Here is a 15104-nt window from a genome sequence, read left to right on the forward strand (position 1 = left end):
CTTTTGCGGTGCTTCTGAAAATGAATCGCTGAAATCATCGAAATCTCTATCACCGATAAGATACTATTAAAAGAATTTAAAGGGAGCTTTCCAGCAGAGGCACAAATCGAGACACAAAAGTCATTCTTTGTTTCTTATTGATTATCGAACAAGATGACTCTTGTGTCAATTTCCCAGTCAGAAATGATAATGGAATCGACGTCGATTTGATGCTTTCGAATGTAAATGAGCAGGAACGAATTAAGTTTCACCGACAGCGGATTGAAGGAGATTTTTATCGGTCTCAATGTATTCTAACTTATCGACTCGCAATGTCAGAGTCAGCAATGAGACTAAGTGAGACAGTCGAGTCCTACCTCTTCACTTTTGTAAACGTCGAATCGATATCGATTCGATAAAATAAATTAACAAATAACAGGGCTAATGAGAATTAGTGCGGATAATCAAGCGAAAGTATTGTAGATTTAATCTATCAAACTTGCGATTATCCGCACTATCTCTCATTAGCCATGTTGTTTTTTTTTTATATATTCTAAATAATTCTCAAAATCTCAGAAAAATAAAATATTCGATTAAAAATAAGTCTAAATTAATAAATCTTCATATCAACAACGTTTTGATTTCAAGAGTCTCGAATATTACAAAACTAGTTTAAATTTCTTAATATAAATTTTATAATGTAATCAACAAAACTTTAATTTAATAATAAATGACTGAAAATTACTAAATCGATAATTATTCGATAAAATTCAAGATATGAAAAGACAAAAATTGTTTATTTTCTTCTCATAGAGCTCTAAGAATTTTTTTAGAATTTTTTCAAAATTTTTTAATACCTATTTTCTCATGTTGATAAAAATGAGAAAATGCAGTACTAAAAAGTTGATAAAAAATTCTGAAAAAATTCATAGAATTCTATGAGAAAAAAATAAACAATTTTCATCTTTTGCAGTTTTTTTTGTAAAATTGATAGTATTTGAGTAAAAAATTATTGAAGACTAATTTTTAGTAATTAATATCTTGTTACTATTGTGAAAATTGCAAAATGAGTAGAGGACTTTCCGTCTCAGTTTAGTCACAATATGTTCGCTCTACATGTCCACAAACTCCGAACAATTATCGGTATAACAACATCGGTATACAATACCTTGTATAGGATAGATGGAAAAAATAATGAAATAATATTTGTTATATTGTAACAAACATTTTTCAATATTATATTATCTACAGATAACAATTTTATTTAGTCTAATTATTTTTTATACATATTTTTTATTACAATATATTTTTCATTTTATATATTTCATATAAAAAAATATCAATCTCATTCTTTCTATTGATCATTGTAAAACCTTGCAATGTTAATTACAATATATGAATCGATATTGTTAATTGGATGAGAAGTATAATCACTTGCAAAGTTCAAATCAGATAAGTAATTTATTTGATACAATAATTTTGTAATGTTACACTTACTCACTGAGATGATTTTCAGTTATATTGTCACAAGTGTCGATTATCAAATGAACGCTTTTACAACTCAATCTTGACTCTCCGTCTTTACCCGTTTCGTCTTTATTCTTACTTTTTATTATCTCACATATGTACTAATGATCCTCGATCACGTCGTGTCCGTTAAATATAAAATTACAAATAAATAAATTTCTAAATACATAAATTCCTACAATCATAAAATATAAATATCATCAGCAAACTTAAATAAAAGTAACTAAAAAAATCAGTCTTTAACATTTTTTTATTTTTATCTCTTATACTTTCTTTATTTCTATATCACTTTATTTTCTTTATCTTTATATTTTCAAGAAATTATACTATATATATTTCTCAATAATAAAAATTCAAATTTTAATTCAATTTTAATATTGATCACAGAGAGACAATATTATTAATAAATTATTAATATAATTATTAATAAAATTATTAATAATATTATTAATATAATTAATAATATTATTAATATAATTATTATTAACAAATTTATTTATTACAATATTTCTAATTCTTCAAAAAATTCTTCGTATACAATGTATACATACGAGAGCACTTTGTATACGCACTAAATCAAACTTGTATGCGCAATAAATTCAATAATAAGAATTATCCAAGATTAAGTTTACCCCAGAGACTTATAGAAGTCTGTGCTTTATCCTAATCTGTTCTAACTTATCCATTTCAAGGCAACGGATTTGTGGAATACATATTCTTATTAGTACATTGTTATTAAATTTATGCATAGGTGCATAGATATACAGTATACTAATAAAATTACCACACATTCATTACCTCAATAAAAACATAATTAATTCAATACTCACCGACCCGATGAGCAATTTTACGATTTTATATTACTAAATTATATTATTGTTACAAAAATAATTTTATGCGCGTTTAATTTATGAGAAACGTTATATTGTGTGTACATTAATTTCTAAATATTTACAAAACACTTCATCCAAATTATCAGCTTCATCTCGTCAGTATACGTGTCGTTTAAAAGTGACGTAAATAAAAAGCATCTATTATGTATGGTGAAAGAAAAAGGATACGTGTCTTCTTTTACCATACTATTATGCATGATGGAAGCATCTATTACGTACAGTGGAAAAAGATAGGTCTTCCTCCATGCTCTATTATGTATGTTTGAACACCTACAATAAAGATATAATATTACAAAGAGGTTACGTTTATATTTGTTTATGCTATGCAATAATACATGCATATGAATAAAAATTCCGCGAGAATAAAGTAATCTAATCTAGATTATCTGCATATATGTTTTATTCCGTCGCTCAATACTTGTTAGTTAATATGTATATACTTCATCCTTCAATGTACGTACCTTACAGTATAATTCTCACAAGGTTTTTAGAGGATCTATAGAAACAAACTATTTTTGAAATTCTTATGAAGAATATTAAACGTGTTTGTGTCTCGTGCGATAAGAATTTAAATTGCTAGTCGACTGTGGAAACTATGACAAAGACGCTACAGACAGCGCTGGCACCATTATTAATTATTGGCTCGTTCTGCAGTTTAGGCTTGTTCGAATATCCACTTGGACAACCAAGACCGTATTTCTCTGGCTTGTATACCTTGATCATATGGAGCTATTTTACGTATTCCTTTTACTATTCATTTTATATCGAATATTGGGAGAATAAGATATCCAATCTTATGGATATTATAATGATTAGCACCGCGATTACATCGATACTTGTTAGCCATTGTCATTTTAAGGTAAAAAATTACATTTTTAATGTACTCATAATCTGTTAGTCTCTAATATTATATAATTTATTAAAATTCTTTAACTTTTGTTTAATCATTTTCTTTATTGAGAATATTAAAGAAGTCTTAATCTCTCAATTATGGGCAAATACAAATTTATAAAAAGTTTCTGAACAGACCAACTTTAATATTTATATTATTATTTATTATAGATGAAATATGTTTGGCAACATTAATATTTATATTTCTAGAGGAAAGTCACCGATACTGACATAAGTTTCCTAAAGTGACACCCCCTTACTTTTCAGAAACTAACTATTGCATTTTATTAATATTTACTAATAAAATCATGATCTGTTTAACTAATTAAAAAAGTACACACTCATAATTCGTATATGTGGTTTATTTCTATACCAAATCAGCTAAAAACAAATTTTACGAATGCGAAAATAAAATTCTTATAATTTTCTTTATATTTTCTTTGTATTGTTTAAATAATAGTGATTATATTATTAATAATATTATGTCGTAGTATTATTAATGCTTGTAGTTTCAGTTTATTTATATTTTTTTTTCTCTTAGTTTTTTTGTAATATGATTTTAAATTAAAAATTGAAGTGCAGCGTAAACCGCCACAACTGTCTGTAAAACAAATCATAAACTAATTTAATCTTTATAATGTTGTACTTTATAGTATTAAATAGTTCTATTGGAGCAGTGAAGGCAATCGTGCATATGTGGAAAAAGTCTTGAAAAACTATCGCGTTATATATTTGCATCTTGCAGAACAGCATAAAGTAAATATGCATATAATTCAATAAAAATTATAACGAAGTGAAACGATTCTGAAAAATATATACATTCACGTATATAGGTATTTTATACAGATAATTCCTGTAAAAAAAAAGAATAAAAATATATAACATTATTTCCTACTGTGTCAGTTTTGGAGCCTATTTTATTAGACACTCATTTTTGTTTATCTTACAAAAAAATTAATTATTGCAAAATTGTAAACAGTATTATAAAAAGTGCTTATACTATCTGATAAGACATTTTTTAGTTTTTATGTTTTTAAAGTTTTATTTTTATCTTTTGTTTAAGAAATATTATCTAAAAACAAAATGGTATGTCGGCATCGGCGGCTTTCCTGATTACTTTTCTAAATTAACTTTTAACAATAGCTTTTTTAATAGCTTTTTTCTTATGTTTCAAATACTAATCAAGTTTCAATACTTTTTATCTATCACATTACCTATATATATATTGCAATAACGCTTTTTATTCAAATATAAAGTAACAATTTTTTTTATGTATTTTTTAAGGAATTGAAAATGTGCTTGCAAGAACTTTCTGTAGTAGACGACACATTGGAAGCACTCGGTGTGCCAAAGGAATACCAACGGCTGTGTAATTGGATAATTCGAATAATAATCGGATGGATTGTATTCATTTATTCTATCTTATTAGCAATAGCTTTTAAGCAGAAATTTATTTTTATTAAACCTGTATATTTCGTACATATTTATCAAATATTTTTGCTGTATCATCCGATATTTGTAAATATCCTAAGTGCTCTGATCTGGGGAACTATCCTTGGGTTAGTATAGAAGATGTCACAGAATGAGCGCCAAATATTTCATATGCTAATAGAGCGAACTAAACTGAATCGAAAAGATATCTACCATTATGCAATTTTCGCAATAGTCAGTAAGATATTAATTACTAAAAATCGTCGAATATTCGTTTTCAATTTTTTATTAAATCTCACTATCAACTTTACAGAAAAATAAGTGACAAAAATTGTTTATTTCCTTCTCATAGATTTCTGACAAGGGGAGGCTCCAGAGGGGAGGCTCCAGATTCTCATCAATTTCAATGACTTGACAGGATTGTAAAAGTATATTTCCCTAAACAAAAATCACTTCCCATTTGAACGTAAATTTACTGTTTCCAAGATATTTCAATATTAAAGTTGATAATGGCATTTCCTTTTATTAGAACGTTTATACAAGTATTTGTAGCGTAATAGATATAATAACAATTCTTCCCTTATACAGTACAGAATTTACAGCAATATCACTGCAAAATCTCAACAATATTGTACAAAAATTGCAACATTGAAACAACATTGCATGTTGCACACTGAAAAAAAGGTTTGGCTGCTGCAGCAAATTAGATGGTAAAATATGTCATAGCATTTTTAATTGAAGCAGCCAATTTTTTGTTGTGTTAGATCTTGAAATTTTGTATTGATATTGCGGATAGACCAAAAATTGGCTGCTACAGCCAATTAAAGACGCTACGCCATATTTTATTATCTAATTTGCTACAGCAAATCTTTTTTTTCAGTGCAGCAATGTTGCACAGATTTTGCAAAGATCTTGTTGCAAATTCTGTGCTATACATAGAGATTATACACTATGCTAAATAGTTGAGTATGAACGTTCTAATAAATTCTAAAGGAAATACCGTTATCAATTTTAATACTAAAATATCTCGGAACCGGTAGACTATCTACACTCAAATGGGGGATGATTTTTATTCAAGGGATCATACACATACTCTAAAATCCTGCCCAGTTTCATTAAAATCGGTGATGGTCACTTCGGAGCTTCCGCTTGTGAGAATTTTTTCAGAATTTTTTAGTATCACATTTTCTCATGTTAGTAAAAAAATTGCTAATAAAATGCAGTACTAAAAATTTTCAAAATATTATATAAAATATAATAAAATATAAAAAACAAGTATCGAAACTTTGTTTAGTCTGACTTTGATTATTTATTAATAATGCAATTAAAATATATGTATGTAATGCATATATCTTAATCAGTTGGTAACATTACCTCATAAAAATAACTCGTTACCGTTATCGTTTCTTTTTTCTAAAAAATAACTCGTTCTTGTTACTTGTTATTGATTTGCAAAAGTAACTCGTTACCGTTATCGTTACTCAGTATACAATAAGTCGTTACTTTTTTTTCTTGACACTAATAAAATATTATATGCAGATTTCTGCGATACATATAAAAAAGATGTCAAAATTCTGTTTTTTATTAGAGGAATAAAGTTCAAAAAATATATGCTTATAGTAAATATTGTGCGTCATTTTTATGAAATAGTTAGTATGAAATATCTGTTATATCACATTTTATATATATATAAATATATCTTTCTTTAGTCCTGTTACTCGTGTCTGAGCGTGGTGACTTCTCTCATATGTCTGCGGTGCGCACGCTAGTCATATGCAGTTCATATGAAATCTACAATTTAACATCGATTCCAAACGACGAAGTTTTTGTTTAGAGAAGTGTTCTTGGCAAAGATATTCTCGGTGGGTTGCCGCTTCCTTCCGAGAGGAGAATGAGTGTATGAAAATATTTTGGTTTTATCGCGAATCAAACCTGGGATCTCTGCCATAGCAGAGCGCTGTCTACTTTGCCACACTCGCTTTCACATAATATATACTGCATTTTGTAATTTTTGTATTTAAATGAATTTATTTTTTATATTACCTTTAATAAGATATCTTTAAATTATACCTTTTAATTATATCTTTTCTCTATATGTATTAAGAATTAAATTATTATAGGCAGACGTTCATTCCGGTTGTTTTTTTTATTATTGTACAATAATATTTATACTTTAGCAATGATTTTCACTGTAACATAGGAGCATGAGTCATATTAGGAATACCCTAGGTATCTCATATTATTTTCACGCTTTATAGTTTTACGATCATCAAATCTAACTTCTGTAATTAAACAATTCAACATATTCCATATTCAACATATTTTTCTATTAGTATGACCTTACTTTATCACTACATGAAAAATTTATTGCCAAATATTTATTTATTAAATAACAAACAAGGTTTAAATCATCTCAATGAAACTTGAAGATATCCAAATTCTAAAATTTTATTTTACAATGACTACAGGCATGATCTAATAATTTCTACTAAATAATTTTCATTTCAAGAGCTATAAATTCATAGTGGAACCAATAGATAACGTTTATCAAAAGTTAGATAAGTTTAACAAAAACGCCGTTATCTCATATTAAGCACCTATCTCATAATAGAAGGCTTTTCTCTACAATTTTCTTTTACTGTGTATGATGTCGTTTGTGTGTGGATTAATTTCCATAATTTTTGCAAATATACAAAAATTACTAATTGATTCTTATATATATTTTAACATTTTCAAAAAACATTTACAAAGTTGTATATTTAAAGAAGGAAAGGAATAGAAAGAATTATTTAGTCAAGTACAAAGAAAAGAAACAAGATACGAATGACTCATTGTGAATACTCTAAAGGTAAAATTAGATTATAATTAAAGAATAATATTGTAATCTACATTATATACATATATTTAATTTGTGAGATATGATACAGAAAAAAATTTTATTTTAAGAAATTAAATATACTGTAAAGATTATATCTAGAATCTCACGTAATCTCATCATCACATGCTACACAGAAAATTAGTCTACGTGTGAACTGTGGATACAATGGAAAAAAGGTGTCATGTGATCGCGTAATTTAGACAGTCAATCAGGGTTGTGTTCCAAAACTCAACTCTATAAACTCGAGTATCATTTTATCCTTGTTGGTTACCGAATGTTGAATAAAGATAAAAGATACTCGAAGTTAATAAAGTCAAGTTTTTGAACGTACTTCAGACCGTTAATGATTCATCTCTGTTTTCTAGGGCTATAGTTAGTTATAGGCTAGGGCGACTTTTACGTAATTAAAAATAAAGTAACGATAAAAGTAACTAGTGAAATCATTACCATTATCCCAAAAAATTGCATTACCATGATCGTTACTCAGAAGAAAATTTAATGCGTTACGCATTCGTTACTGAAAAAAGTAACTTGTAACGGTAACGTTACAAATAACGCGTTACTTGCTAACCCTAATTTCAATTTTAATAAAAGACATTATAACTACATCTCTTTCATTCGATTCAGATATACAAGCTCCAGATTTCATCAAGTCAATGACCATTTACAAGTACTCTGTTCTGATCTTTCCGAAAATAATGCAGATAGAAGACAAAACAGATGTATTTTAATCCGTCAACGGATGACGGGAGTTAAGAATTGCAAACAATATGTATGGATTATAATGTAATTTTTTTTAAAGGATTACTATTTACACATATGCGAATGCATATATAATATTTTATATATATATATATATATATATATATATATATATACATATGTATAATATGTATTCATAAAGAACAGAATTCCAAAATGCACTTTGTTCAAAATTTAATTTTTTTAATTAGAGATGATGTAATGCTCGGTGTTAAAAAACTTATATTATAAGCTTTGAGATGTTCAGAAAGCATTTTTTCATCATTAATTTATATGCTGAAGAAACATATTTGAAGTGCATTAAGTTTTTTAACTAGAGAAAATGAATTTGTTTAATATTATTGGCAATTTTGTTTAATATTTCACATCCTATTGATTAGCATTTTATAATTTTCTGTAAAATGCGTAATTTTTTTTTTATATGGAGTTTCTTTCTTTCTCATTTTGAAAATAACAAATTTTTGACAAAACGCATTTTTAAAGTGCTCCTCATATGTATATTATTGTAATACATATACATAAAAATGATTAACTTTAACTGTGTGAAATAATTGTACATTATGAATCGATGACAAATTATAATTTAAATCAAATTCTAGACTAAAAATATATTTTACTTAATATTTCTCGTACGTATTTTTACGGTTCAATTAATTATAATAATTAATTTAATTACAGACACGTCCATCTACAACTGTGTTTTATATCACGTAAACTAAATAAAGTATTCAACATACAAATGTTATCACAAATGTTATGGATCTTTTTAGAAACTATTACATATTATATCAATATATATTGGATTCTTTCACTTGAAAATATACAAATAGAAATATGGACACTTCACATAATTTACAGATATATATTTATAACTTTAACTTTCATATTATATAGTGCCTTATTTCTCACAATAAACTACATATGTCAAAATATTTACTGTAAGGTATAATAGAATTAAAATATTAGGTGTTGGAATTAATTCGTAGCGTTTTTAATGAAAGAATGTTATTTATTTCACATGAGCATTAAAAAATACATTAATGAAAGTACTTCCCATCACTTGTAAAACGCTACGAATTAATTCCAACACCTAATAGTATTAATTATTTATAACTAGAATAATAGGCATAAGCAACAGTTTTGTAATAATAAATTTACACATATCGTAGTTTTCTTTGAAATATCACAACCTTATTTATTGGGTATAAAATTTTCAATTTTATTACAAATATTGTAGTAAAAGTCATATTGCATAAAAACAATTTCAGAAAAATGAGACAGCAGCAATTCTTCATAAATTATTCATTTATAATCTCGATGAGGACTTAGGTAAACAGGTAAATAATTATAATAAAATGTTATATAAAATTTCAACTATTTTATGCGTAATTTTACTAGCGCTTATGGAAGTTTGGCCACTTGCATAAATTTTACCTAATGATTATGCAAAAATTGAGACATTATGAAACAGCAATTGTATTATACTCATATATTTTAAGATACTTGTGCACACTACATATAATACTAATATTATAGTTAGGGATATATAGAGTAGAAAAAATTTTATAAATTATTTTTTATTTTATATGCCGTAAGCGAATATTTGAAATTTATTGATTATACTATCAATGTTCTACAAAATAATCACTATGCATTTTAATATATAAAATTGAAAATAATTTATAAAATTCTTATAATTAATTTATATATATATATATATATATAAATTAATTATAAGAATTATACATATATAAGTAGCCTAAAATATATAAGAGAATACACTGTTTAATTTGAAATGTTGATAAATTATATTTGAGTTATTTTCAATCATTTCTATAGATCGTCAAATTTTCTTAATATGCGGTAACTAAAACAATGGAATTGTATAATGTAACTCAAGAAAATATATTAAATTTATTTCAAATTTAATTATTAATATGAATACTGTTTACACTTTGCAATTGAAAAATTGATTGATTTTGATACATATTGAAGTAAAAATAATAAAATGTTATTTAACTTAAGAAATTGTTATTCCTTTGATTCTAACAATGTAACATAATTGATTTTATAATAATGCCTTAATTTTTTATATGGCCATTTGATAACATTTATGCTAATGTTTGAACTTTTACGAAGGTAGTATATAATACTAATATTTATTCAATTATTTATATCAATTAGATTTTACAATTTATATTGCAAATAAAACTAAGAGAGGTAAAATTTAGCATTGGACTTTTCCACTTTGGATATAATTTCATTCGCCAGGTACATCTAACATAAATTAAAAATATGGGCATATATGTAATAAAATTTATATATAATATATAAATAGAAAGATAGTTCTACATTCAATTTTGTAAATTACATAAATATCTAAATGGCAACATAATATTAAAGTTTTCTCAATTAACAACATTTCTCAATTAATAACATTTTTATAGATTTCGTTGTTAATTTACATATTCAAAATTCTTTTATATTAATTGTTCTCAATTTAATATAAATATTTTTACTAAGTATAAAAAATGAAAGCATATTTTTTTCAGTTCTACTACACAACTTTGATCGTCCTGATAATTTTAATATTGGTATATAATCTACAATAGACCTTCTCTCTAATGCATGAGAAAATTGATTTGGTTATGTTTTAATATCAACGTATACAGTTAAATGCAGTTTGGTTAAATTAAATAATTCTGATTGTTATGACAATTCGAGATTTTTGCAGCTACATTATTTGGTAGACTATATTATATTATAAGAATTATAACATATTATATTATAAGACTTTATTTTTCAGCTGGGTTTAACAGACAATAAATACTTTTGATAGAGACATACGCAACAATACTAGAATATTGATGAACATTAATCTCAGTGTATTCTGGCAGTTTAATTATTTAATTAATGTTGTATTGAATAAATATATTCATAATATGTGCTTATATTAATAATAATAATAATTGAATATAAAATAGCAGATAAAAATACATAATTCATCATATATACGCTTTTTAACATGTATGTATTTTGTATATAATAAAAAGTAAAATGCCAATATATCGTTTTCCAGCTTTCTAGTTTTATTTGTAATTATCTAATTATTTTCCGGGAAAATCATATTTAAAATCATATTAATTATTTTTTATACATAATTATATAAAATTTTAATAGGTAAGTAATTTTATCTAATTATATTATAATTTTATGTAACTTTTATATAATTTTATGTAACTATAAAAGCTTTTTTATATAGGGTATCTCAAGCGAGAAAAAAATTTTATATTAAACAAAAATAATTATCATTCGTAATACGAAATGATAAATTCTATTTTCCATCGCGTTTTGATTTCAAATAAATGAACCATACAAAATATCCGTGATACGTAATTGTGATCTTGATTCTTTTATGAATTCACTTTAGATTCACATTTTAGTTTTAGCACTCTTACTACACACATTTTTTTTTTAAATAATTTTCTCGAGCAGTGAAACACAGACTTTAATAATCTAGAAACGGTAAGATAAAATTGTATTATTATAATTTCTATCAATTTTATCAGATTCCTTTGACTTATGAATATACAGTTTTTATTTCCTTTCACATCAATAAATTATAATGCACATTAAGAGAAAGGAGCACCCAGGGCATAATTATAGTAAGGCTTGATCAAGTTTTAAGCATATTAAAAATAAATAAATCAATTTTGTTATATATGTATAATACTAACTAAAATATTCTTTAGAGTAAAATTAATTTTTTATTTACAATCTTATATTTGATATATTATATAAATATACTGCTGTTACTAAACGTAAATCAAAATTAAAAATTTCGTGTATGATTACAATATTTGTATTTATACAATTCTAAAAACACGCAAACACGTAAAGACTGGCACTAACTTCACTTCTGCCTCATGTGTCATGGCGGATGATATCACGGCGCAGCCATTGTGCACCATTGTCCCCATGTATTAGTGCGTTATATGCCTCGACGTGCATAAACATTTTTACTTTAGATAATATAAAATACCATAGCTAATCAATATATTTGTATAGATTTTATTTATTTTAAAGTGACAAGAAAAGATTGTTTAATAAGATATAAATGTATTTATGATAATATAAAACAAAATTTGATTATTGCTTACTTTACATGTGAATATATCAAAGAAATTGTAACTCAGTCGCGGACCACAGCGAACGCATTAAACAATTTTTAGCAATTTTCAAGTAAAAATAATATGACAACTGATAACTGTATATAATACGATACATCTAACAGTAACTATTGTCTGACATTTCATTATATAGTAGCATTTCTATAAAAAGTTATCGAGTATATCGTATTATATCCCGTAGATTCATTATGCCCCAGGTTCCACTATAAATTGTTATAAATAAATTGTAGTATGCATTATAAATTATGTAATAAAAGAATAATAAATAATAAAAAAGCACATTAAGGATTTTTTTATAGGGGAAGTCCGGACAAAGTAGATGTGAAAGTTTGGGAAGAAAAATGACACAATTAAAATTAAGATCAAAAACCTTTTTTTATTCTCATAATTCTATTTTCATATTCTATTAATGGAATCAACTTTGAAATAAAATAAAATAAAATTTAATAACTTGGACATTTAAATGTCTTTTTAATCAAAACGTAAAAAAAATTTGATTAAAAAAAAGTAAAAAAAATTTGATAAGAAAAATGATTACTCAAATACTTTTTAACTTAACTCAATGAATAATAGCTCAAAAGTCGAGCAAAATGATATATTTTTGTAAGATATACAATTACCTGCTGCGCACAATTACTCTACTTTCCCTTACGTGATACATTCTTAAAAAAGAAGAAGTTCTTCAATTAAAATCGGCAGGATATAAGATAAATAAACTTTGTCAAATAAATATTTGATAAAATCAAAACAGAGAGAGAAACAGAGAGAGAGAGAGAGAGATGAATGAATTGCTTACCTATATTTTAATGCTGATAATTATTGTCAGATAATTAATAAAACAACATATATACACACACACACACATATATATATATATATATATATATAATACATTGAGAGAAAAATGTTGATAAATTTTGATAAATAATGAAATGAAACATAACATTTATTTACGATAAATAAATATTTACTAAATAAAAAGAATAGTTAAATTAAATTACAGTATTTATTATAAATTATATGTGACAGAAGATATGAAATGAATATATAATAGGAAAAATTTAAACATATTTTAAGGAAAAAATATCGCCAATTAAAGCCAGTTGAGATGGTAGAGGACCTTTGTAAGTTGATCCGTTTTTATCAAATTAAATTTTGTTTAAAATTGTAAGTTAAAATACAGTTTGTAGAAAAATTTCAAGTTTAGTCAAAGTTTCTAATTACAATTATTATCCTCGATAAAAACTGAACAGTCTGTACTAAAAATAGAATGATTATTATACACGATCACTTTTATCGAGCACAATAGTTGCAATTAAAAACTTTAACTAAACTTAAAATTTTTCTACATTATACACAATCATATTCTTTTTTTAAAATAAATTGTTCCATTTTTGCAATAATAATTGCAATTTTAGAAATTTTGATTAAAGTTGAAATTTTTCACAATATTTTATTTGTATATTTTTAACTCACAACTTTAAAGAAATTTAATTCAATAAAAACGGATTAATCACACATATTCACATTTATTCACACTTACATTTACTTCCATCATACTTTCTTTTATGGGAATTACTGCGTGAAAAAACTCAGCAATTTAACAACTAATATTTTTATATTATTGTAATAGTTGTAATATTTTTATATTATATCACAGAGAGAGAGAGAGAGAGAGAGAGAGAGAGAGAGAGAGAGAGAGAGAGAAAGTGTATTACCAGACACATCGTATAATTGTTCACGCGCGAATGTTCTTTCGCGATGAAGTAAAACTTTTACTTGAAATAAACCAAAGAATCGCTCTATTGAGTATGGCAACATACTTAACTAATACCCTGTATATATATATATATATATATATATATATATATATATATATTAGGTGCGCAACTAAGTTCTCGCTGTTATTTTGATGAAAATGCAACTTTATTGTGAAAAAATGGCTTGGAAATGGCTTGGCGGGTAACTTCTAATACTGAAGCAAACTCTTCTTGCGTTTGGCACAGATCCTCATCGAGCAATGCCTCCAATTCAGCGTCTTCGAAGGTTTTTGGCCTTCCTTCACGCGGACGGTCGTCAACATTTGAAGACGGAACCAATCTCGGCACGTTGTTTCACTTAGAGCAGCATCTCCGTAAACTTTTTGGAGCTCTCTATGCGCTTCAGCCGCCGTTTTCTTCGAATGAAAGAAGAAAATCAATACTTCCCGCATATGACGATTATTTGGCACAAAATCAGACATTTTCACACAACCAAAAGAATATGACGTAAAAACAAAATCACTAATGTTTCAAAGCGGTTTGTTTACTATATGTCTAAGCTTGGTTCATGACGTTTAGGTTATGTCAGAATCGACCAGCACTTACTGCTGGAGCCATCTGTTGACAAACAGCGGGAACTTAGTTGCGCACCTAATATATATATAAAACACATCAAAAACATTCTTGTAATTACATATAAATTTACATATTATCTTGTATATAATGTCTCCTCTTTATTTTATTCTTCAACGTAAATCTAGTTAAGAATTAAATAATTTTTTAATTTACTTTT

At 25.7% G+C, this 15104-nt stretch overlaps 1 protein-coding gene across 2 annotated transcripts; it reads left to right on the forward strand.

Annotated features, from left to right (window-relative positions):
• The first annotated feature begins 2398 nt into the window (after positions 1–2398).
• LOC147911076 (uncharacterized) lies at positions 2399–14270 on the forward strand. 2 transcript variants are annotated; one of them, XM_087407883.1, is made up of 8 exons: positions 2399–3258; positions 4575–4849; positions 8227–8385; positions 9040–9304; positions 9630–9698; positions 10546–10632; positions 10914–10955; positions 11168–14270. In XM_087407883.1, the coding sequence occupies exons 1-8, from the start codon at positions 2995–2997 to the stop codon at positions 11195–11197; spliced, it is 1191 nt and encodes a 396-aa protein (XP_087264009.1). In that variant the 5' UTR covers positions 2399–2994; the 3' UTR covers positions 11198–14270. The 2 variants fall into 2 exon arrangements, with proteins under 2 accessions (XP_087264009.1, XP_087264012.1); XM_087407886.1 differs by lacking the exon at positions 10914–10955 and having other exon boundaries at positions 2401–3258.
• Positions 14271–15104: the final 834 nt, after the last annotated feature.

The sequence above is a fragment of the Acromyrmex echinatior genome, chromosome 1, assembly GCF_024713525.1.
Source record: "Acromyrmex echinatior isolate Ae372 chromosome 1, ASM2471352v2, whole genome shotgun sequence".
Lineage (NCBI taxonomy): Eukaryota > Metazoa > Arthropoda > Insecta > Hymenoptera > Formicidae > Acromyrmex > Acromyrmex echinatior.

Bases quoted from the DNA above. Each gene is read 5' to 3' on its own strand.
- LOC147911076 (XM_087407883.1), top strand. From the start codon at position 2,995: ATGACAAAGACGCTACAGACAGCGCTGGCACCATTATTAATTATTGGC. The intron at 9,699-10,545 runs GTAAATAATTAT...TATATCAATTAG, and splicing joins ATGAGGACTTAGGTAAACAG to ATTTTACAATTTATATTGCA. The intron at 10,956-11,167 runs GTATATAATCTA...TTTATTTTTCAG, and splicing joins TCCTGATAATTTTAATATTG to CTGGGTTTAACAGACAATAA.